Source organism: Otolemur garnettii, unplaced genomic scaffold, assembly GCF_000181295.1.
Source record: "Otolemur garnettii isolate 467f Iridium unplaced genomic scaffold, OtoGar3 scaffold00058, whole genome shotgun sequence".
NCBI classification, from domain to species: Eukaryota; Metazoa; Chordata; class Mammalia; order Primates; family Galagidae; genus Otolemur; species Otolemur garnettii.
In genome coordinates this window covers 927,786-954,122 of record NW_003852453.1, presented here as the reverse complement: position 1 = coordinate 954,122, position 26,337 = coordinate 927,786, and the positions used below count along the sequence as shown (strand labels likewise).

The 26,337-nt window shown below is 40.9% G+C and overlaps 1 protein-coding gene across 2 annotated transcripts in view; it reads right to left on the bottom strand.

Annotated features, from left to right (window-relative positions):
• PHKB (phosphorylase kinase regulatory subunit beta) overlaps positions 1-26,337 on the bottom strand; it is a 225,746-nt gene that overhangs the window by 70,736 nt on the left and 128,673 nt on the right. For both annotated transcript variants that reach the window (XM_023514768.1, XM_012806835.2), the window contains exons 15-16: positions 930-985; positions 331-424 (exon numbers count right to left, since the gene is read on the bottom strand). In XM_023514768.1, coding sequence (XP_023370536.1) covers positions 331-424; positions 930-985 — 150 coding nt within the window. The remainder of the gene's footprint in view (positions 1-330; positions 425-929; positions 986-26,337) is intronic.

Here is a 26,337-nt window from a genome sequence, read left to right as displayed (position 1 = left end):
CTCTCTCTCACAGACCTGTGAGTACAATGTCCTCGCCCTCCTCTCTCTCTCACACACAGAACTGTGAGTACAATGTCCTCGCCCTCCTCTCTCTCTCACACACAGACCTGTGAGTACAATGTGCTCGCCCTCCTCTCTTCCTCACACACAATGCATTTTTTTAAGTGTCAGTGTCATCTAAAGTAGGCTTTTCAACTTAATTAGAAACCTTGAGATTAATGATCCTATCTCAGAATTGAATTTTGACTATGTGACTTGTCTAGGAACTAAGTCCAACCACCAGGCTCTCCCACCTCCACACAGCGGAAAGCACAGAGCCCAACCACTCACCTTCACCAGCTCCTGCTGAGGCCATATCTGAATGGGCTCCACTTGCTGAGGAGTTTGAGTCTGGATTCCATATGTGTTGAGAAAAACCTGAAGGCTGAAGTGCACAGGGAAAGAAGAGAGAAAGACACTTTTAGACAGTACAATCCCAGTGTGTGAAATGAGAAAGGAGGAGGGTAAAAGGGAACAGCTGCATTAACTCTGAGCATGTTATTAAATTGTCAATATCAGCAATGCACTATCTGCCTTCCAGTGGCTCTCCTGGATTCTGGTGAAGCATCAGCTCAGAGCTTTGGGGGCTGACAGGAGAGTAAGCACTGACTTTGGCAATCTCCATAGTGTGTTTGCAATAATTTCTCAAAACTACATCCCTAGCAATACTAGCACTGGTCACAGTCCTTAAGATTCACAACTAAAAGAAAATTATTTTTAAACGTGAGAAGAATGATGTGCTAGCACTTCAAGTGACATTAATGACATCCTTGAAATGTTGTCAAGGAGTTTATGAAATTAGTATCTGCTCCTGTATGCAATGGTGTAGGCCCAGAGCACTGCCCTCTCCCTCCCAACAAACAAACACACCACCCGCCTGGACTTCTTACCGCTGGCTTTCTGCTACAAGTGCTACATGAACTACCAGATCGTTTTCCAGCGGGCCCTGTAATACAGAATAAAGAGGGGGACATTTAGAAAGACCCAGTCATCATCAGCCACAGTGAGGATCAAGGACGTATTAACCACTGCTAAGCAGTTCATTAAAATGATGGACACCAGTCGGCTCTGCGTGGATGCCTTTTTTTCCTGCTGGCCACTGCCTACAAATCAATTTGATGGTGTAGACAGAGTAATGGAGCACCAAGGAACAGAAAGTCATAAATCTCATCACCACCAGAGGGGCCAGCCTGTCAGTGATATTTTGAATGATGCATAAGAGCAGTTTGGGAACTGAGAGTCATTTTCCATCATTTAACTCTGAAGGGAAGAGGAGGAACTAAAAATAAAAACCCAATTTATATATTCTCTGTTAAAAAAGAAAGACTGTGAGTTAAAATTGTTCATTTGACATCTTAACCACACATAAGGTTATTCCCTTTCTTGTTAGCCAATTTTCCTTTGGCACCTTATACATCAAATATCTTCCTTTATTCTAATACATAATTTCTATAATAGAGCATGAACTATATAATTAACATTATGTTCATTAAGTGCAAGCTGTGGGACTTAATAGTTCTAATCAAGCATAGTGTGGGATATTTGCTACTCTTCTTTTGTGTGGAAAAGATTCACTAGAACAGATATTATACATTGTTAAAATGAACCCAATTTTGAGGCTGTATATAATTAAGAGAGAACATTTAGAAGCACCAATAAATTACAGAATTAGAGAGTTCTGAAAATACTGATCAAACATAACTCCTGTACAGTAATGAATCCAACGTTCCCAACAGTATGTTATAAAACGTTTGATTTGCCATCAGTCAGTTCCTCTCTATGGTATTCAATATGCCACTAGAATTTATGTATGATAGAAGGCAAGAAACACCAGAACACATCTATCAGCCGAAATATCACATAATCAAGGGGATGGTTCCCAGAATTATCGTGAAAATGACATTTTGGGCAGACTTTCATGTGATTTAAATGAATGTCTAAGAAAAATATGATTTAACAACCCAACAAACCCAAATATACATTTAAAATGTTATAAATTCTATTTTTATTTGAATTTGATGAAGACTTTACAATTAAATTCTTTTCAAAAGGATGAGAAAAAATTAATTTTTCAGAGTCTCATCAAGATTTTTAACAATAAATGAAACAATTAAGCCTGATTTCTCTTGGATAAGATCAATGTTTACCTCATAAAAAGGAAGAGTAACCTTACAGTAGGCCACTGTCTACAATCTCTGGTACAATTATGAGAATCTTCAATAAAAAGCCAGTGAAAACACACATTAGAATACAGATGATATTTCAGTAACAATAAGTAAGGCAGCTTACAGACCACAATTTGTAAATTGGAATCTTCTTTTTGAATCACAGTCTGTTTAGCATAATACTGTTCCTCTTGCATGACGAAGTACTCAGGTCTACAATGGCTACCACCCATGTTGAGTCAGTTAGCACCCCTTAGGGGCTGTTAGACGGCGGGACAGTTCTTTCATTGTGAAACTCAGCAGTTCAGAAAGTCCTGATTCACAGACTAGCTACCACAATGAGCTTGGACTTTCAACTCCTGCCACATAGGACCCTATTCTCTCTGTTCATGCAAAGAATCTTACAGGGCAGTTCCTAGTCCTTTCACTGCCAAAGCTGAAACCATCTTTTTACTATTTGTATTGTTGGCTAAAACCCACGAAGTTTCTTTGACAATTTTCTAGTGGTAATTAAGACCTACTTGTCTGAATTCTGTAATAAATTCTGCTTGCAGGTTCTAATACACACTCTCTCACACACACTCAAGCCCTGAGTCACCTCCGTTTTACACACAATCACTCATGCGTCTGACCAAAGAGCACAAACCCGGAGCCAAGCCTGCACAGAGGGCTTCAGGTCACACCCCGAAGTTACCAGAATAACCTGGTCTCTTCTTTGAGAAATTCAGAGTCTACTGGGAGAGATGAATACTGGGAAGTCTTCGCACATGTGTTTATGATCATAGAAAAGTGTTTCACTGGATCTTTCTTTAGCAGATCTTCCCTCATTAAAAAATGAATGCAGGGCATTGCATTATATGGATATACTATACATTATTTTTAAAATGTTTATTTTGACGGAGATTTAGGTGGGCTCTGATTTTTCAGTTCTGTTGAAGACAGAGGGCAAGAACGGCATGCTGAACACAGGATTTGACACACGACAGCTGTGTGGTTACTCACTACTAACTCCACGCTACGTGAGGACAGCTGCTCCGTTCTTTGTCAAGATTTGCGGTCATACCTATGTAGCCCTGGATCCCACTGGCTTCCTCCATTCTAACACTGGATCACCTACTATCCTTTTTATCTGAGACAAAAGATATCTGCCACAGCAGCCAGCCTTCCTTACCTTTTTTGCCTTTGCAAACTCTGCTTTCTAATTGGCTTTGTCTTTAGAGATAAACTTCATACTTAAGTCCTGGGTCACAAATTCATTCTCTCTTCCTATCTCTGAAATCCCATCCACTCTGGTAGCTTTAAATTATTACATCCAAGCAGAGGATTTCATGTTCGTCTACATTTCTAGTCCTGATGTTTCTCTTATGTTCTAGTCCCCACATTTTAAATTGATTTCTAGCCTTTCTTTTTCTCTTGGCTATTTCCAAAGTTAATAGTTCTAAAACTCAACTCATCACCCCTACGCCAAGCCCAAACAGGCTCTTGTTCCTTGCCCTTCATGCACTGGGTCCCTGTAGCTCAGAATCTCAGCACCGTCTCCGATGCCTCTCTCAGCCTCTGCAAAGCATCTCCAGTCTTGTTTTCAGTAATAAGCAAACATTTTACATAACTCTACCCTATCTACACACCAGGAACTGTTTTAAATGCTTTGTTCAACTATTATCTCCATTTTATAAATAAAAAACGAGGCAAAGAAAGCTTAAGTAGATTATCCATGGACACGGACCCTGCTAACAGGAGAGACAGAACTCAAGAGCTGGGAGCCCGACTGCAGTGTGTGGTGTTCCTCTCACTTAGCCGGCCTCTCGGAGGGTGGGGAGACCCCCATGCAAGTCCCTGCCTGTCGGAGGGTGGGGAGACCTGCACGCAAGTCCCGGCCTCTCAGAGGGTGGGGAGACCCGCACGCAAGTCCCGGCCTGTTGGAGGGTGTGGAGACCTGCACGCAAGTCCTGGCCTCTCAGAGGGTGGGGAGACCCACACGCAAGTCCTGGCCTCTCAGAGGGTGGGGAGACCTGCACGCAAGTCCCAGCCTCTCGGAGGGTGGGGAGACCTGCACGCAAGTCCCAGCCTGTTGGAGGGTGGAGAGACCCCCATGCAAGTCCCGGCCTGTCGGAGGGTGGGGAGACCTGCACGCAAGTCCCAGCCTCTCGGAGGGTGGGGAGACCTGCACACAAGTCCCGGCCTGTTGGAGGGTGGAGAGACCCCCATGCAATTCCCGGCTCTCGGAGGGTGGGGAGACTTGCGCAAGTCCCGGCCTGTCGGAGGGTGGAGAGACCCCCATGCAATTCCCAGCTCTCGGAGGGTGTGGAGACCTGCACACAAGTCCCAGCCTCTAGGAGGGTGGGGAGACCTGAACGCAAGTCCCAGCCTGTCGGAGGGTGTGGAGACCTGCACGCAAGTCCCAGCCTGTCGGAGGGTGGAGAGACCCCCATGCAAGTCCCGGCCTGTTGGAGGGTGGAGAGACCCCCATGCAAGTCCCGGCTCTCGGAGGGTGTGGAGACCTGCACGCAGGTCCCATCTGTCATTTTCCTACCGCAGTGACCCTGGTCCTAGGTCAGATGCCTCAAACTTACCATGGGCAAAACTGAACTTCGGACTTCCAACCTTCAGTCTGTTCCCCCTGAAGCTTCTTCACATCTCTAAGGCCTTACACCATAAACTCATTTGTTCTGGCCCCCAAATGTGTAAGTCATCCTTAATTTCCCTTTCCTCTCAAATTCCATAACCAATAAAGCTAAAATAAAATAAAATAATAAAATAAAAATTGACAACACTTATTAAGTACTAGGTAATGACATTATCTACTCATCAAAACAGCCCTATTAGGTAGATTACTGTATTATTCTCATTAACTTATGAGAAAACTGACAGTGTATAAAAAACTCATTCACTATCATACAGCTGATAAGTGGCAAGCTAAAGACTCCAACCCGGGGGACCCGACGCACTTCCCTGCGGTCACAGCACACTGTCCGCCTCCATGGCATGCTGCTGATCCACCAGCAAGTCTCATCGACTCTACCTCCAAACTACGTCTCAAACTCCTAACATGCTCCACTTAAAGTCACCATGATCTTTCACGTGGTCAAATAACTGGTCTATCTACCTCAGTCTTAAACCCCACCCGCTGACAACCGTCCATCCTGCAAATGGTAATGAGAGTTTTTTTAAGTGCAAATCAGATCCTCTCACCACCACTCCATCCCACCCACACATACATGAACATCGTGCTTAAAATTGGCCAGCAGCTCCCACCAGTTACAGAATCAGAAGGCAAGTGCCTACAAGGCCTGTCCGGCCCCCAGGCTCCAGCTCCTGCACACCTCTTCTTTCTCATTCCCCTCTTCCTCTCACTCATTGCTCCACCTGGGCTCTCTCTGTCCCTTGAACGGACCCACTGTGTCCCATGGCAGGGCCTCTGCACTGGATAGATGGTTTGGTGTGTCTCCCCAGGAAAGCATGGAAATGTGCAGCTGGGAGCTACAAATAACAGTATAATACAGAGGGAAGACAGAGGGACTTGCCCGGGAGTGTGTCCGCAGGGGCTTCCTCTCTTTATTCTTTTTTTAATCAAATTTTTTCAATAGATCATTCATTCATAAGGTTAAAAAAATCTAGAAATTATGAAAAAGTACTTAGTAATGTGCCTTTTCCACTTGCCCCCATCCACCTAGTTCCCTTCCATTTATAGCCAAGCATTAACTAACAGCTATGATTGTTTATGCCCTGTTCTAGGGTCTCCTCATGCCTACAACAGCAAGTAAGAATATGCATCGTTACTTTCTCACATTCACACAGGAAAGGCTGCATGTGCTCAGCAAGGCTTGTCCACTTAGTGACCACGCGTCATGGTGATCAGTGCAGAGACCATGCTGCTCTCACATGTCAGCTGTTGGACACGTCCTTGTTCTCCCTCTAACTGCTTAGTGTTCCAGTTTATATGCATACCACACTCATTAATGCCATCTTTTCACATTTTTAATCATTTAAGACTAGTCAACCTTTTATACTGAAATATTTGGAAATGTCTATGGTTATACAGTGGCTCCACTAAACATCAGATTTGCTTAAACAGTGCAGTGAGCACCCTGGCTAAATCCACCAGAGGCATTACTAATACTGCATTCTGTGTGTCCTTAGATTAACAGAAAAGGTCAGTAGGTTTGGATTTGGGGAGGGGACAGTGAGAAGAGTCTAAAACTTTTCTAGGAGGCTAGCACTGAAGGACGCAACAGATGTCCATTTACAGCTCAGTGATAGAAGTGATATAGCTCTCTCTATTGAGAGAGAGAGAGAAGAGAGGTTTATTAGAAGGATGGATTACACATTAGGGAGTCTGGCAAGTCCTAATATCTGCAGTTAGTTGGCAAGCTGGAGACTCGGTAGGACTGACAGCGCAGGTTCAGTGTGAAGGCTGGAAAGGTCAAGAGCTAGCAAGACCTGCCATGTCAGTTGGGGTCCAGAGGCAGGAAGGAGCTGCTGTCCTGGGGTGAAGGCAGCCTCACAGGGCCCTCCTCCCACTCGGGGGATGGGCAGCCTCGTCCTGTTCAGGCTTTCTACCGGCTGGATGAGGCTCATCCACATTAGAGAGGGAGACGTGCTTGCTCAGTGCACTGACGAAGTGTTAAGTCTCATGCAGAAAAGCCCTCACAGGAACACCCCAAATGATGTCTCACCAAATAGCAGGGCAGTCATGGTCTAAAACTGTCCACCACAGGGCTGCAGGGCATGTTATCTTCAGGGACCATAATGTCAAAGCCCCAGCAACAGCCCTTCCTTCATCCATTTGATATCAGGTTTTAAGAAAACAGCTTCATGTGTTATCTATGAAACGCCTATTTTCTTATCTATAAAACACCTATTTTCTTATCTGCTTTTTAATAGAATATAATTCTTATTTCTTAACAATTAAAAAACTACTACCTCTTTTATTAAATTATCTACATAGTACGTAAAACTCATAATTCTTATTTTTGTAACATTTTATTGAGCCCTGCTCTCAGGAGTTTTAATTTTATATATGTGCAGTAGAAACCAATTTATTCTGGCTGGCTTTACTCTGTCTTTTACTGAAAGAAAAGCAAGGAAGGAGGGAGAGAAAAAGAAACAAAAGAAGCAGCCAACTAATAAATGGGTCACAGCTCCTGCAAAGCTGGTCTTGCCTGCAGGGCAGTGGGTTTGGGACGACCATGCTCGCGCACACTCTGCTCAGGGCCTCCCAGCACTGATCCAGCCTGTCACCCTCCTCAGCAGGTCCTGCCAACATCCAGCATCTTTTCATTACACTCATTTTTCAGTAAAACCTCATTAGCTGAAGAAACCAGGCAGCTGCTTTCTACATCTCAATTCCAACTGGACACACCACCCCCTGGGAATTTCTCCCTAAGAGCCAAGTAACAGGTGCATCCCTGAATGAGACAGAAATGGGCAGGTTCTCAGCCCCGCTCCCTCCACCTCTCTGCCCCCCCAGAGTTGACCCCAGGAACAGCACAAGTTCTCAGATCAACTCCCTCCTCCTCCTTCCCCCTCAGAGGTGAAACAAAGAAGCACGAAAAGTCCCAAGTTCAAGTGAACAATGGTGGGAATTTACCCAGATTGTAACCCCCAAAGCTGTAATCCCCCCGCCCCCGCCATGAGCTAACCAGCCACATTTTGCTTCTGTAGTATGCTTGCTCCAAAATTATATAAGGCAACCCGCCCTCTACTGGAATGGACTGTCTGAGAGCAGCAGTCCCCTGCGCAGCTTCAATAAACCTCAGATTGATTTGCACTTAAGTGGGGTCTGAGTCTATACTTTCAAGTTACAGGGGGACAACATTTCTGGAGGCCCCAGTGAGATCATATCAGACCCCTGCCTGGGCTCACAGCTGGTCAACAGCTCTAGGGGAAGGCCTCAGAGAAACGTTCTCTCTGCCCCAGGGGCCCTCGGACATGTGGATTCTGCGCACAGTTTCTCAAATTTTCCAATTCAGTAAGTTTGTTCTGTTCTATTCTGGTCTCTAGAGAATCTGGGGGAACAATAGGCTAGGATGGACGCAGCCTCAGACACCGGTTCCCGAGACAGGGGAGAAATGTCTCCCTGTCTCACTGGTAATTTTGGTAACTCTGGTAACTAGAGGTTGGAGCCTGCATGTAAAGTTCAGAGCTGTTTTAGTTTAAAGTATTTAAGTTTTTACATGTTCTGTATGATCTGTGTGAGTGAGTGAAAGAGTTTAGATGTGATTTCACGGCCCTGAGGCTACAGAATCCGAGTGGGCCTCCGTCCGCAGTTCCATGACTTTATCGTATGGCTTAGTGGCAGGCCCTTTCGGGCGACCTGGAGTGGGGGGTTTATACCTCTCCACCTATGCCAAGATAGAGTTTTCATCCCTTCAGGGATGTGGCCAGGAAGGCATTTGAGTGGGGGTCAGGCAAAGCTCTGCACCTGACTAATTTCTGTCTATTAAATTCTGTTTGTGTTTTCTGTCCTGTCCACTTATCATTTTTTTGTCTTATTGGTCTATCTGTTTTTTATGATGTTTGTATTGTTGTTTTGTTGTCTGTTTGTTAGTATCTGCCTAATAATTTGTTCAAAATAAGACAGGGTAATTTTTGAAAATGCTTTTTCAGTAACTTTTTAATTTCAGCCACCGCACCAAAAGCAACAGTAAAAAAATAAAACTGGCTACTTTGCACATTTTCTGTAAGTAAAACTAACCAGCTTCCAAGACAGATTAGCCTCCCCTGTGGTCTCAAGGTAACAAAGAGAAACTAGAAATTCCAGGTTTTCAACCTTGATAGCAGGCACCTACTTGGCAAAGATATTGAATTGAAAGCCACAAAATCTGCATGGGGAGTAAAAGGGAAAGCCACAAAATCTGCATGGGCTCTGCAAGCCACAAATCATGCATGGGGAGTAAAAGGCAGAAATCTTGCCATGAAAAATACTGCAGTTTGGACAGTCCGGTGAGCCTTAGGATTTTGTTTCTTTCTGGCAATTAAAGACTTACTACAAAGTTTATTAAAACTGTTCCCTTTTTGACTACAAAATTACAATTGTTGTGTTACAAATAATTTTAAGATAAAGTGCTGGCACTCGAAAACCCAAGGTCAACTACACATTTAAAATTTAAAACTGCAGCTGCTTAACATTATTCTGGTTGGCATGCATTTGGCCAATCCTTAGGTGGCCTCAGGAGGGGGGCAGGCTGTGGTCCCTCTGAGGAGAGGCGACCCCTGGAAACATCCCAGGGTCCCTGGAGAACTTGGAGCCCTCAGGAGACCAGCTAATGATCACTCCTAAATTCACCTGTGAGTCCACCTCCGGAGGTTAGCCACTTTAACATCTATTTGTAGCTAGTGTCTGTAGATGCTAATGTAACTATTATTTTGTTGTGCTTATTTATTGTGAATTGTTGTGAAAATATGTAACTGTTTGTTAAATTCATTTGTTGTAATTTATATAAGCCCTCCAAGAGAAGTCCAAAGAGACAGTAACTTTAAACAGGGACGCTGGGTTGCCAGGCTATTGATCTATCAGAGGCTTTCGGAGATGTGTGAACGCACGTGTCAGCTGAACAACCCAACCAGTGGGGAGCCTCAGCCTTACTGACCTGTCAGGGACTCCCAGAAATGTGTGTTAATACTCATCACCAGAAACGCTATTAAAATGAAAACAGGGGTCCAATCAACCCTCAGGGTGTTAAATCAACCACAGGCCTGTTAAAAAGTATATAAAAGTGTGTTCTGGTACTGATTTTAAGAGTACAGAAGTAGAAAGTAAATGTAGATTATTAAACATCATTCATGTCGGGCCCATGTCTGTCTTGTCATTCGGTGTTATTTGTTCAGTGTTTATTAGAATATTGGTCTCCGCCTGAAACAAAGTCTTGAAAACATTTGTGAATAGATTATACATCTTTTCTTTCAAGAGACCCTTCAAAACTTTACTCCTTCTGAAACTGCCTTATTTACCTACTTACTCTTATGTGTCCTACACCACTCACCATCTGGTGCATCTTTAGCCTGGCAGTCATTAGTCTCTTCATCTTTATTATTAGTATTAAACTTGGTAGTACTACCCCCCGCCCCCCAGACTGGTCCACCAGGGAACATGTGGCCTTGTTCATAACTTCTGTCCCCACCTAGTTCTAATCCTTCTGCATTTCCCTAACTTTTTGATGCCCCATTGTCACTGAACTTTTGTGCCCCTCCTTTTTCTGTCTCCTGGGAAGGATTCTTCTATCATAGCTACTAATCCTTAACGTGGAGTCTTCTTCTTTTCCTAGTCTAAGAAGATTTCTATTAAAAGATGTAAAAACACTCTTGGACCGTATAAAAATCCCAGCAATTTACCACTTCTGTTTTCTCACTGATTCTGTCCAAAATGGCAGTTCAAATAAAAAAAAAGAAGCTGCCCAGATTAAAAAATGAGTTGAAATGTGTGTATAATAATATACTTCTTAGAAATCTTGAAAAAGCAACAGGCAGCTGCGAGGAACTCCTTTAAAGATAAAAACAAACTACACTGAGCTAAATTAACCTTGAAGAGAACTCTGTAACTAACAACACCAGCCTAGTTTCTAACATCTGTAGTTATAACTACGTAACTAACATTAAACCAAAAAGGGGGAAAAAAGTATAAGAGAATTTAAAAAATGTTCCCTAGAACTCAGCATTCTATGCCTTGAAACACCAGAGTTCTTGCCAGCAATTAAGAAAAAACTTCCTCTATATTGTCAATATAAGTGTCTGTTTATTTTAATTCACTGTTTTCCTGCAACATTCTATTCCCTGACAGGAATGCTCCGTAGCATCCTGACTGACGCCATTCCTTAAGAGCCCTCCTGTGCTGGTTACTTAAAGATAAGGGCTGCAGCAGAGTAATAGGAAGGTCCTGCAGAGATCCTCCGTAACAGCAGCTCGCCAATAGAGAAATAAATATCCAGGAATAAAGCAGGCTCTGACAATAAGCCTGCTTATGTAAGCTCCATCTCTGAAGTAGAAGGTAGTAATAAAGAAAATTTAAAACAAGAAATAAAGAATTTTAAAATGTTAAAAATGGTGCCTGTAAGTTATAAATGTTTATGAAAAATTTTAAAGGAATTTCAAAATGTAATAATTTATTTGCCTAAAAAAAAAAAAACAACACTGAGTCTTCATCAAAGAAAAATTCTTACCTTTTAAAACCTAATTATCAATTTGGCAAATAAATAGTTAACTGTAATCCTGTTTTGTAAAAAGTAAATTTTGAGGAGTAAGAGACATTAGATAAAAAGAAAAATGACATTATGTAAGGAAAAAATACTGTGTGATAAATTTTTCCTGAAACAGAACAGTTATTTAAAAAAGTGAAAGGCAGGGCAAAAGTTAAAGACGATTTAAAATGTTTATAAATTATCTGTGCAGGTTGAATAAAGCTCATAAAAGAGACTTTATAAAGAAGTTTACATGTAATCCAATTCACTATGTATTTCCTTCAAAATATTTTAACTTGTAATCTTGTTTAAACAAATGTTTTAAGCCTTTAATATTTTGACAAAACTTTCAAAGTAAAAACTCTAACTTTAGAGCTCTGCACCTGTAGCACTGTAATTATGGCTCTGGCCACATGCACCAAGGCTGGCAGATTCAAACTCAGCATGGGCCAACTAAACAACAAAAACATAACTCTAAATCTGGTCTTTTTAAAACGTTGAAACCACTGAAAACTTAAAAAAAAAACCCAAATTAGACGTATTTAATTTATTGAAAGTGTATAGGAAACATTGTCAAATATAAAATAGTAATTAATTTTGTATGGGTTATGATTATATATATGTTCCAATATTGTAAAGCATTAGTCTATCCTAGCATATAAGACATTGGTCTGTCCTCACCTGTAAAGCACTGGTCTATCCTAACATATAAAGCATTGGTCTGTCCTAATATATGTTGTCAGTAATAATTTTAATTCATCTAAAAAAATGTTTTTTATGTAACTGGCTGAATTCAAAGTTTATCCTAAAAAAAGAGGAAAAAGAAATATAAAGAGAGCCTGAGGAATTCTCTCGAATTCAAATTCCTGATGTCTTTGAAAAGCAGATTTTTTAAAACTTTCATTGGAAAGTTAACATATCTATGAATATTGCTAACCTAACTTCAAACAGAACAGAAATCAGTTACGTGGAACTGGGCTAATTTGTTATGACTTTTGTTTGAAATATTGTTGGTTCTGTGTTCTGTTTTCCAGAAGTCAAGAAAATATTTTCTGTCTTTTGAACTATTTATAGCTTTTCAGCAATGTATACACTTAAACATGTATTTTTTCTCTCTCCTTGATTTCTCTAAAATTTATAAGCCATTTATAAGTATTCTTAATTTCTAACAATACAGTTATTTGCATAAGTTCAATAAGAATCTGTTTTGTTCTATCAGACATGATAAAGGTACTGGTTATTTTACCAAAGCTTTGACTGGAATGGCATTTCCAGAGATGTCCAGACTATGTTAAGGAATTAAGGTTGATTTTATAAAGCCAATAAAAAAGCCCTCTGGAAAACTGGCCAGATAGCTATCAGTAACATTTCCTGATCTGTGCTAAGTAACGAAGGTAACTTCCTGACAGGTCTGGGAATAGAAATGTGCTTGGTAACCTCAAAAGAAGAAGAATTTACCCAATGCATACAGGTATCTAAAGGCACAGATGAAACCTTGGCTCGTGAAAAGCTTCAAGTCCAACTGAAATCCCATACAAAAGATTCCAGTACAGCCAATTTTAAAGAAAGGCCTAAATGGCTAATAATTAATTATTCTTACTGCACTCTATGCAAATAATCAAACCCAGTATACTGAAGGTACTGTTTATTTTAGCAACTGCTCTAGTGGAAGGGAAAATCAGAGAGAGAAAAATAGTCCAAGAAAAGAAACCAATAGCCCACCTGTACTAAACTAATTTATTAAATAGAACTAAAACAATAACCAAAGAGTACAGAATTATATACAGTAGTTATAGGTGCTCCTCCCATAGTTTAAGTTACTACTTTGGTTTAACAAAAAAATGCAAATAAAGTAAAATACATAAAGAGAACCATAAAAGCAGAAAGTAGTAAACTCTGCCAGAAAGCAAAGCTAATTAAATATAGGCCTTATCACTGATATTGTTCAAAAAAGTCTTTGTCAAAAACCACTGAAGTATTCAACCATGTTCTATTTAATCTTTTACATCTGTACATTCTTTCTCTCTAAAAAAAAAAAACAAAAAAACCAAAAAACCAAGGGAACTCAAATGTCAACCCCACCACAACCTTCAGGCCAGCCTCCACCAACTATCCTCAGCTGTGTACCAGGATGACCCGAGCGATCCCCAAGAGCATGTTGATTCCCAGCCCTGCCTCCATGAAAGGACCTACAGAGAGCTGGACTTTGATGGACATACTGCCCGAAAATAAGACTGAGTGCGAGTGCCCCTTGAGACACGGCGGGGCTCTCTGCCAGACAGTCTTAAAGCTAGACAACACACAGCCCTTCCTGGCTGACTTCAGTAACCTCTCCTACCTAAAACTAAAAAACTTATACACTTTTAAGTGGGACCAGAAAAAAAAATGAAGCTAGAGGTAATGTTTCTAACTCATAACCCCAGCAGCTTAAAAAAGCTACACAAACGAAAACCCTTCCTCCTCCTCTTACCCACTACCAACCCCCTCTAGTGATTCAGGTGAATCAAGGATTTGATACCCTGAAAAGATCAGTGGGGAATAAAATAAGCAGGTTCTCAGCCCACCCCCCTCCTCTTCCCTCTCTCCCTCCCAGAGTCGACCCTGGGAATGGGCCTGCCTCCCTCTTCCCTCCCCACAGAGTCGACTCTGGGAACAGGCTTGCCTCCCTCCTCCTCCCTCCCCCCAGAGTCAACCCCAGAATGGGATAAGTTCCCAGCTTGACTCCCTCCTCCTCCTTCCCCCTCAGAGGTGAAACAAAGAAGCACAAAAAGTCCCAAGTTCAGGTGAACAATGGTGGAAATTTACCCAGATTGTAACCCCGAAAGCTGTAATCCACCTCCCCTCCCCCCCCACAACCGAGAGCTAACCAGCCATGTTTTGCTTCTGTAGTATGCTTGCTCCAAAATTATATAAGGCAACCCGCCCTCTACTGGAACGGACTATCTCAGAGCAGCAGTCCCCTGCGCAGCTTCAATAAACCTCTAATTGATTTGCACTTAAGTGGGGTCTGACTCTATACTTTCGAGTTGTAGGGGTACAACAAGATCACCAGCATCTTGTTCTGAAATATCCGACCAAGTAAAAGAAGCAACATGGAGATAGTCAACAGGAAAGCAGAGGAAAGTCAGGCAGAAATGTGAAAGGACCAACATCACACATGGCAAAAAGCTGAGCTTGGCTGGAGGGCACAGCTGGCCAGGCAGAAAGTGGCCCCTCAGGGGCCACTTTTGTATTGGATTAGTGATTACATAAGCTTTCTTTTTAAGAGGAAAACAATGCATTTTTAAGAGTATTCCTGAACTCGAGACACATGGTTTCAGATGCCTAGATTAATAAATCAGGCAATGCTTCCTGACAGAAGTTCTTTCAATGACTACAATTATCTTGGAAGAGAATGTGGAATGCTTTGTCACAATGAATTGATTTATATAACTGTTTTCATCTCCTTCTAAGTACCTGCTGTAACTGGATATTTCCACACTTTTATATTAAAGGAATGACAGTGCAAACAGTCTTGCCCAGAAACAATGCTCAAAGGCCACATGGGCCCTGGTGGGAAACCCTCACTGTGGTGTGCTCATGACACAGCTGCCATAGGTGCAGTGCTTAAACAGTGTGCGAGCTCTAAAGAGAGCTTCCCTGATGGAGAAAGAGTGTACTAAACACAACTTTAAGTAGGTTGTGTTTAAAGAAACACAACAGGAAAGACCAACATCAGCACAGATTAGGAAAACGAAGATAAAGTAGGTAGGAAGGGGCAGGTGGTCTCACCACTCTTGCCATTCTCAGAGGTTTTGTGCCATTTAAAAAGCCCTCGGGGGAGGGGTAGGATGCAGTCAAAGACAAAAGGATGGCAGGTTTTTGGATTGGAGTGAGGGTACTCTGGATGCTTGTACTGACTGGATCACTTAGGCAGGGTCTGAGCAGAAGGTGTTAGGGTGGAGGAGGCATTTTTATCATCTCGTCGTGGGAGGGCAAGGAAGTGGTGGGAAGGTCTGGACTCCACTTCAGCTGGAGCAGCATTATTTTACATGTTATCAATATTTATGAACTGTTTCATATACTAAAGTTCTACCTAAAATTCTGTGTGAAAAATGGGTTTCCTTGATAAAATCAGTAGCCCCCCCTTGATGGATGAGGAGATGGAAGCCCAGAAAGGGCCAATGGCCCAGGTCCCTAACAAGCTAGTGCAGATCCAGAAGCAGAACCCAGGTCTCTGGGAGGAACTGGGCAAGTCCCGGCTGGGTCTGACTGCTGCATCTTCCTGGAGTGAATTCTCAGTTCTCTGGAGAACTGCCAAGGATGCCGCTCCACTTATGAGTGAGTGGAAAGGAGTGCGAAGGCCACACGCGCAGTTATTACAGCGTGAAACTCTGAGAAGCACTGTCGTGATGGGGAAAGAGTTTAAAATCCTAGTCTACTTTCCCTTTTGGCACTAGATGCTCATCTTAAGGGCAAAAAGACTGGGCAAGGGCCAACTTGTGACAAGATTTACAATCCCTGGTTAGAGCAGCGGGCTCTGGAACCCAACAGCCTGCAGCAGTGTACAGCTGCCTTCACTGAGCGAGGCTAAACAGCTTCTGGTGTGGCTTCTCACGGGGGACCTGCCTGTGGAGGAGACAGCCTGCCGATACTCTCAGTAGTACCTAAGGGTTTTCTGTATTGATGAGGTCACAATTTAGTATACTAGAAATGCTTCTGTCTTTCATGGTTTGTTCATTTGCTTACATGGTAAGCATTAGGATGGCAAAAAGAGGAATGAAAGAGTAGCCCTGTTCTTCATGAACTTGCTGTGTAAGAGAGAACACAGCCACATAGGGAGTTAAGAGGACAAGACATATGATGCTCCTGATGGTTTCTTTGAGGATAAGGCAGAAAACCTTCAGTCTAACCTCAGGGAATTGAGGAGGACTTTGCAGAGAAGGTATCTGAGCTGTTCTGGAAAGATGAAGACTTGCCATTAATTAATTTATTCAGTTAATATTTATTATTATATATCAGACAAGACAATAAAACAAAGTCTGTCCTTTCTGAAACTTACATTTTAGTGGGAGACAGATGATTCTTTTTATATATATATACACACACACATACATATAAATAATAAAAATTAGTAGTATTATAATAAAAGCAAAAAGTAATATATTCATGTGATTAAAAACAGGGGCTACTGTAGACTGGTGAGCAGAAAATAACTCTGTGGGGGGCGTCACTATGTCTGAGGTAGCTTAGCAGCCAGCTCCTCAGAAACTCCCTGGGTAGAGGGTCAGCGAGGGAAGAAGTGTTAGCAAGGGCAGAAGGGTCAGCGAGGGCAGAGGGGTCAGGGATGGCAGAAGGTCAGTGAGGGCAGAGGGGTCAGCGAGGGCAGAGGGGTCAGTGAGAGTAGAGGGGTCAGCAAGGGCAGAGAGGTCAGGGAGGGGAGAGGGGTCAGTGAGTGTAGAAAGGTTGGCTAGGGCAGAAGGATCAGAGACGGCAGAGGGGTCAGCGAGGAGAGAGGGTCAATGAGGGCAGAGGGATCAGCAAGGGAAGAAGGGCCAGTGAGTCCAGAGGGGTCAGCGAGGGTAGAGGGGTCAGCGAGGGTAGAGGGGTCAGCAAGGGCAGGGGGTCAGCGAGGGCAGAGGGATCAGCAAGTGCAGAAGGGTCAATGAGTACAGAGGGGTCAGTGAGTGCAAGAGGATCAGCAACGGTGGAAGGGTCATTGAGTGCAGAAGCCAGGGGGGAGAGGAGGGCTGAGGTGCTGGAGGAGCAGAGAGGAGGCCAGTATGTACAGAGCACAGCAGGCATGCCAGAGTGTTACCAGAGATGGTGGTGAAGACAGCTAAGGCCTCACAGGGTCAATAGGCAGCAAGGCGTTTGGCTTTCATTTAAGTGGAATGAAAAGCTACTAATAGGGTTTCAAACAGGACAAGACTAAATGTGATTTATATTTCTAGAATAATAGCAATAAACACATATAGTACTTGCAGTGGGCTAAGCCCTGCCTAAGCATATTTTTATATACACAGACACAACCACACACACACACACACACACACACACACACATAATACAGGGGAACCTCCATGGTTGACTGCCTCCTTAAGTTGACCTACTTTTCACAGACCGGATGTGCACCATGTGTGTATATTGGTACAGGAGGCCTTGTTCCTTGTGCTGACCACCTCTCTGCACATTGATCAGTTTGTTACAGTCCCTTAGGTGGTCACCTCACAGAGGCCCACAAGTAGCTCTTGCTGCTATCTAGATGTGGCTCCCAGAGGGCAGAGTGGGATATGGAGATAGTGGGAATCTGCAGTTGAGAAATGATGGTGACTGGACTATAGTGAAGACACAGAAAGTGAAAAGATTTGGGGAACATTTAAGGAATAGAATTGAGAGGATTTGGTTTAAAAGGGAAGAAGTAGTCAAGTAGGCAGAGAAGAATCAAATGCTACTTGTATGCTTTTAGAGTTTTTTTTTTTTTTGAGACAGAGCTCACTTGGTCACCCTCAATAGAGTGCTGTAATGTCACAGCTCACAACAACCTCAAATTATTGAGTGCAAGCAATTCTCTTGCCTCAGCCCCCCGATTTAGGTAGGACTACACAGGAACATGCCATAACACCTGGCTATTTGTAGAGCAGGCGGAGGGGGGTGTCCTTGCAATCCGCTGACCTCTGCCTCCCAGAATGACAGGCTCAGTGGTGTGAGCCCCTGAGCTGGGCCTTTTATAGAGTTTAAAGGAAGAGGGAAGGTAAAGTAGTGTTGAATGACTTTCAGGTCAAACAGCCTAAAATCTGCAAAGAGATTACTGGATTTATCGATTAGAAGGCCGTTAACCACCTTCTGCGTGTAGCTCGGTAGAGTGGAGGTCTAAGCAGCCAGACTACATACTACAGTGGAGATAGTGCAAGTATTATTCTGAGATGTTCCAAAGGGAAGGAAGGAAGGGATGTGAGAGAGGCCCTTGACAGAGGAAAACAGCCAAGGAAAATTGTTTTTGCTTTTTAGGGCAGAGGACATTTAAATACACCCACAGTGCCAGGTGTGGTGGCTCACACCTGTAATCACAGCACTCTGGGAGGCCAGAGCAGGAGAATTACCTGAGCTCAGGAGTTTGAAACCAGCCTGAGCAAGAGAGAGAGAGAGACCCAGTTTCTAAAAAACTATCTGGGCATCATGGCAGGTGCTGTATAGTGCCAGGTTCTTGAGAGGCTGAGGCAAGAGGATCACTTGAACCCAAGAGGTTGGAGTTACTGTGAGCTATGACCCCAGAGCACTCTACCCAGGATGACAAAGTAAAACTCTGTCTCAAAAAAAAAAAAAAAAAATACACCCACAGAGATAGAGAAATAAGTAGAGAGAAAGGTACAAAGTACAGAAGAAAGAATGACTGTCAACTAGAACAGCTTAAAGGTGGAGGGAAAAGGTGAGTTAGTTAACGTGGGAGGGGAGGTTTTAATTAGCTTCTGGAGTTCAGAAGAAAAGACCCCGTCAGGAACGAATTTTGGAATGTACTAGAATCCACTAGTCCAGTCTGAATGTTATTTGTATTCACCCTTCTGAGAACTTAAAGCTCCATCTCTTACTTTTAACAATTTTTACTTAATAGGTAGATGGACGGGCTCATGCCCTGCTCGCAGGATGAGGGTTCTTCCTTCTGCAGTTTACTCACATTCTTGGGCTGGCTTCACTGTTTCTTCTGATTAATGATAGGACTAGAAGAGTTAATCAGTGTCCAGTTACCTGGCCATCCCACACTGTCCCTCTCAATTCATCTTCATAAACCATCTGGCTCTATAAACTGCAGGCTCCCGTGACAGAAGATATTTTCAATTAGGTTGGGGAGACATTAAGATGCTCACATAGGCTTGGCACCTGCAGCTCAGCGGCTAGGGGACCAGCCACATACACCAGAGCCGGCAGGTTCGAATCTAGCCCATGCCTGCCAAACTACAATGACAACTACAACCAAAAAATAGCCAGGCCTTGGGGTGGGTGCCTATAGTTCCAGCTACTTGGGAGGCTGAGGCAAGAGAATCTTTTAAGCCCAAGAGTTTGAGGTTGCTGTGAGCTGTGACATCACAGCACTCTACCGAGGGCGACACAGTGAGACTTTGTCTCAAAAAAACAAAAAACAAACTCATGTAAATAAAGGAGAACATTAAAATATGAATAGTTGCTCAAAATTCATGAAGATTCATAACATTTATGAAAATTTACTAATGAAAATTATATGAATTGATATGACTATGTGGTCTTCTCCTAACTTCTGAAAATGATTTTCAAAAGGCAAATTTCTTAGGTATTATATTCTGATATTTCTAATTCAAAATCATTCTTAAGCATAGGATATAACAGAATAATGTATGGGAAAGCAATAGATAATCAAGCTGTATCTATACCAAATCAGAACTGTTAATACATGGATGGACCTAGGTTTTTGATGAAACTGAAGTCCAAATTAAAAAAAAACAAAATTCTGTCTGAGTCAAAACAATAACATATGCACAGAGAGACAGTTTTAATCGGAGATACACAAAGAGACAGAAGATATTTCACAGGTCAAATATTTGTGCTCTTCCACTCACTTTAATTTTCTCTAAATTGAATATAACCTAAAATATATAGTTGATGGCTCTTCACTTAATGAAGACAATACTTTTTTTTACAGCACCACAGTTCTTTACAAATCCAAACTGCAATTTGTTTTTTGCAAAATAGCCCAAACTATAATGTTTAATGAATATAAATCATAAAAAATCATATAGGAAGTATTTTAGTACACATATATATTGACCATCAATAAAATCAAACTCCCTGAGTATTCAAAATACAAGAATAACTCAGAAATTTCCCAACTTAGGAGAAAGACAAAAGAATGACAAAAACCACACAGTTGTTTCATATTCTACTGGGAAGCAACTGATTGACAGATGAATACTTGATGGCTTAGGGACATGAGCACCGTGGAGTGGAGACACGCTGCTTAGGACGCGTCTAGATTAGCTGTAACTAATGGATGCTGGGAGCAGGGGCAATGGCATTAACAATGAAACCCTTGCAGGCAACGCACACTTTCCACCTCACACATCACCTGCCAGGACACACTAGGACATCGGGGTTCCAGCCTTGGATTTGCACTTAGTGTGATCTCGGACATGTCACTTCTCTCCCAGTCTCAGTTTTCTGTAAAATAAGAGCTGCTGGGAACAATGGTGCAAGGACTGGTTGAGGCCAGGAGTTTAAAGATGTAGTGAAATAGGATCAAACCTGTGAACAGCTATTGTACTCCAGCCCTGGGAACTTAGTGAGACCCAGTATCACAAAAGTAAATAAATAAGTAGATAGACAAATAAATAAAAATAAAACAAGGGGAGTTGAACAAGATGGTTTTAAATAATCCTACCATCCTCTTGATACACTCTCGCTGCTCCTCCGCGTGTGTGACGTGCAGGCAGTAAACACAATGAGGAGTGAGTCTGAACTCTCCAGCCCCTCCTCCTCACAGAGCCACAGCTGGCTTTAGGGCTCAAACACACATACTATCCAAAAAGAAAACACTCCCAAATCTAGGCTAAGGTCTATAACGATATGTTATTGGGTCGAGTATCTCTTGGGGGAAGAAAGTTTTTAGAAAGTGATACTCACTTTTATGCTTTTTATGTAAATATAAATTTAAATTGTTTTACCTTGTAATCTCTTGCCTTATTTTTCTTAGCTAACCAACACTATACAATATAAGATACTTAATTTAGGAGTAGAAAAGCATCAAGTAAGTAGAGATGCTTTAATGAGAAGTGATTTAGTCACATCAACATTTTAAAAAATACTACAATGCTGCAATAAACATCAACTCTTGAGTGAACTTTATTAGGATGAACTTCTAGAATAAAAATTATTACATTAAAGGAGACATGGAACCTTGATACAGCCAATTAAAGAAGCCTTCTACAGACATCTAAAATAATATTTTATAGAAATGTTATGAAAAATAACTCTGAGTACGAATGTTAATGAATACAAAACTCAACACCCAGTAAGGCTAAAGCCAAACAATAAGAAAGCACACGTCTAGTAACAGCCAAAGCACTGAAAATACAGTATAAAGTAATGTCCTAGACCAGAAATTCTTAACTAGTGTGATGTAAAAATTTTTAAAGATTAATTAAATTATTTTCAAAAGAAGTCCAAAGCACAGTAAGTGTATTTTTCTTACTTTTTTTTTTGATCAACATAATTTAAGTGTGCTGTGCAAGTTTAGTTATAGGTTTCACTATGAGGTAAAAAACTTGAAAACACTACTCTAGACTTTTCAGGATTTTTCTCATCTCTTTAAGGAGAAAATAATCTTATTTCTATAACAAATTATTTGAAGTAAAATAAAAAGAGCAATAATATTTAATTATTTAGCTCTTCCAGTGTGCCCAACATTTGGTTAAGAGGTTTACATATTTATCACTTAATCATACACACTACCTAGAGTTAGGAACTATTATCTCTCCTTAAAAGATGAAGGAGGAGGGGCTTAGAAAGATTAATTAAACTGTCCAAGGTCACACAGTGAATACGTCAGAGGTTCTCAACCCTGTGGGCCACGGCATTAGGAGGGTTGAGAACCACTGGAATGTGTGCAAGAGACAGGTTTTATAGCTAGGCCTAAATAAAACTTTATGAATCTTTAGGAAAATAATTCAGGCAAATTTTATGCATTTGTATTTGCAGAGAAAAACATATAGAACTTCCTCTTCCTTTTCCATTAATTTGAAAAATGAGAGACTGAGTATACTGAAGGTTGTTAGCTCAGATCTGTATAAACGTGTGCATTAGTCTAAGTATGTAAGATCTATAATAATCATTACAGTTTATAGTATTATCAGTATTATATTATCAGATCTATATAAACATGTACATTATTATAAGTATTGATTTTCATCCTAAATCTGGACTCTTACAGCTCAGAAAATAAGCTCTTCTGACGAAAGAGCATTATTTTCATATTGGCTTTTTCTCCAGAATCTTCCAGGGTAGGCCAACCGCTTTCACTGGCATATTCAATGTGCTAGTCTACTTTTCAGAATCAAGCTTGGAAGTCACGGAATGCAAAGCTGAATTCTCTGGGAGGCAGATTGACACAAAGGATTAGTTCTATCATGATGATTATGCCATTAATGTAAAATACTGCCTCAAGTAACTGACCAAAAATACTCATATTTTATTTACTGTCATCATAGCAAAAATGCATGGAGCTCTTCAAGGGCCTCACGAGACAAGGAGACAGGAGCTCTCAGAGCCCAGTCCTTTGGTTCAGAAGCAGGAAACTTGTTATAACATAAATTATTAGGGTGAGGCTGGAACGAGATGGAGTAACTGATGGTTTTCCTTCAAAGAGCAATGAAGAAAGGAAAGTGAGTTTCAGGTTGAGTTCACAAATTTATTCATATGAATAAATATGATTTTTTTCTCAGATTAAAATGCCAGGAATATAAATTCATTAAAATAAGTAACAGATTATAACATTCCATGTACATCTTTTTTCTGGACCATAAATCTTATTTTCTTACTTAAAACTATTTTTCCCCTTAGCCACGAGTAGTCTTTATCCTGTAGATGAAATATACATCTTGCCTATTATTGGAACTTTTAATTTTAATAAGTTCAGTGGGTTAATTAGAATGATGTTATTAAATGTGTTTAAGCTCGTTTTTTTTGACTTCCAATTCAACTTTTCTCAGTTCTGGATACTTCTCATCAAGGCATTTAATTTTAATTGGTTCTGGTATAAATGCCACTTGATAAGAGACTCATTTGTCTTGAACACTACACACAGTTTTACCTGAGGACGACCTCGTGCAGCTATGGTATATTTGGGTGACGCTTTCAGAAGCATCTCTGCGCCTTGACTATTTTCTCTTATCTTGTTATGATAATCATAAGAACTTCCATTCACTACTCAAATTCACTCCCATGCTTGTAGATAAATTTGGATTTTTTATCCCCACAAACACTTTCTTTCTTTGTGAATTTAGTAATTCTTTTTAATCCTTTAAGTAGAAACTATGTCTCAAACTAGTTAAACTATTTGAGAGCCTCACAATGAACTGAACCAAATAAAACTGAACTGCAAGCAAAATCTCCTTAAATCACTTTAATTTCCTTAAGTCTTTTTAAAGATTAGTAACCCTTTTAAAATGAAATAGATTTGAAGTGAGAATGAAAAAAGGTAAGTGCCTCTAAGTCCACACTGTAGGAGCTACTAAATTAGGTTCAGCTTGTAACTTTTCCTGGATTGCAGCACACTCGACTTCCTGCGCAGATGGTCTTCCACTATTTAATTGCTCTTTAACTCCCTTCAATCTGGCTTCTGGGCACACCACCCACTAAAATTACTCAGAGGTTACCAATAACCTAGATCATTGAAGCCAGCAACAGAAATGCAAGGAGGGGACTTCAGAATCAAACCCAGATGAATAGTTTTATAGAATAGAAAAGCACACTGCAGAGACATCAGGAGACCTTTCCCAGACTATGCTGCAGGTGAACCAAAAACAGTCTAAAGGTTAATACCTGGATTTCTGCCAGTGCTTTTCTCTTCCTCCCGGTCAGGCAGTCAGGCTTCTTGAAACACTGTCTCAAAGCCTAATTCTCCGCACTTTCTTACTTGTAACACTGTTTTAACCTTCTTGCCAGATTTCTCTTCCTGCCCTTCCTAGAACACCTCTTTTACCATCTGCATTAGCTACACCCTGGCAAAAGAGTAAGCCTGGAGCCTGGCCTTTCAATAATATCTGTTCTCATAGGTTAAATTCTGCCATCAGCTCAGTATCATTACAGCCTTGTACCTGTTTTCTTTTCTTTTCTTTTTTATTAACTACTGGGTACCTCAATTAGTTGCCATGTCTGCATTAAACTAGCAAAATACAAATAATAACAATAGCTAACATTTATTGAGTGCTTAACTATAAGCTAGGAGTTATTCTAAACTCTTTACCTCTAGGAAGTCATTTAGTCCTTGCTACTCTATGAAATATTCTAATTTCACATGTGAGGAAACTAAACGTCAGGGAGGCTGATCACTCTGCCCAGGTTTGGAGGTAAGAGTAGTGGGTGGCCCCAGAGGTGATGCTCTTAACCACTTTGCCGGGCAGAATACCCAACAATGCGAAGCCTCTCCTATCTGTATTCCTGACTATTAAAATAGCATTTTCATATCAGAGTGGTTTTTTTATGATTCCTCCTTTGACACTAGAGTAGCTTATTTTTGTAAAAATTGCATTCAACAACACCTATTTTGAAACCCAAATTTCCATCATCTAATGAATGAATAAATAAAATGAGGTATATACAGGGTATGGAATGTTGTTCTGACATAAGAAGGAATGAAGAGCTGATACATGTAACAACATGGGTGAACCTCAAAAGCAGTATGCTAAGTGAAAAAAAAGCAGTCATAAAACATCATGCATTATCTGAAAGCATTCATACGAAAAGAGAAGAATAGGCCAATCCATAGAGAGGGAAAGTAGATTAACAACTGCCAAGGCGGGGGTGGTAGAGAGTGACTACTGAGGAGCACAGGGTTTCTTTATAGAGTGATGAAAAAGTGTATATTTATGACACTCAGTTTACTTTGTAAATATACTAAAGTATACTAAGTGCAACAAATATACTAAAGTATACTAAGCGTAGTAAATATACTAAAGTGTATACAAAGCATACTAAGTGTAGTAAGCATACTAAAGTGTATACTAAAGTATATCAAGTGTAGTAACTATACTAAAGTATACTAAGTGTAGTAAATATACTAAAGTATACAATGTATACTAAGTGTAGTAAGTATATTAAAGCATATTAAGTGTAGTAAATATACTAAAGTATATACTAAAGTATACTAAGTGCCGTAAATGTACTAAAGTGTATACAAAGTACACTAAGTGTAGTAAGTATACTAAAGTATACTAAATGTAGTAAGTATACACAAAGTATACTAAGTTCAGTGAGTATAATGAAGTGTATACTAAAGTATACTAAGTGTAGTAAGTATACTAAAGTGTACACAAAGTATACTGAGTGCAGTGAGTATACTAAAGTATACTAAGTGTAGTAAATATACTAATGTGTACACAAAGTATACTAAGTGCAGTAAGTATACTAAAGTGTATACTAAAGTACACTGAGTGTAGTAAATATACTAAAGTGTATACTAAAGTATACTAAGTGTAGTAAGTATACTAAAAATTATTGAACTGTATACTTCAAACCAGTGAATTGCATAGGAATCATATTATTCCTTATTAAAGCTGCTACAGGAAATAAATGCTCAATAAATGTTAGCTATTGTTGTTCGAAAATTCCTCTGACAAAAAAACCAAATCAAACAGGGCAGCACCTGTGGCTCAAAGGAGTAGGGTGCCGGCCCCATATGCCGGAGGTGGTGGGTTCAAACCCAGCCCCGCCCAAAAACTGCAAAAAAAAAAAAAAAAGTCAAAGAACATAAGAAATCTTTAATTTCTACTCATAGACAGACTTATGAAGATAAATTATCCACACACAAAAAATTAGAAGTAAGGGGCAGTGTCTGTGGCTCAAAGGAGCAGGGCGCTGGCCCCATATGCCAGAGGTGGCAGGTAGAAATGATTAACAGAATGAATTGTTCCTCATAAAGTTATTTGTTTTCCAATCAGATTGTAAGACCAAAAATATGTTTTTTGTCTATGCTACTTCTTCATAAACAACCCTGCTGAGATACTGTAAAATAAAGCTGATTTTGTATTTTGGAGCTGGCTATGGTTGTGACCATAGCCCTCCAGCCCTCCCAATCCCATCCTTGTCTTATATTTTGGAACTAGCTGCAGCTGTGAGTGCTCCAGCCCTCCCAATCCCATCCTTGTCTCATATTTTGGAGCTGGCTAGAGCTGTGACTGCACCAGCCCTCCCAATCCCATCCTTGTCTCATATTTTGGAACTAGCTGCAGCTG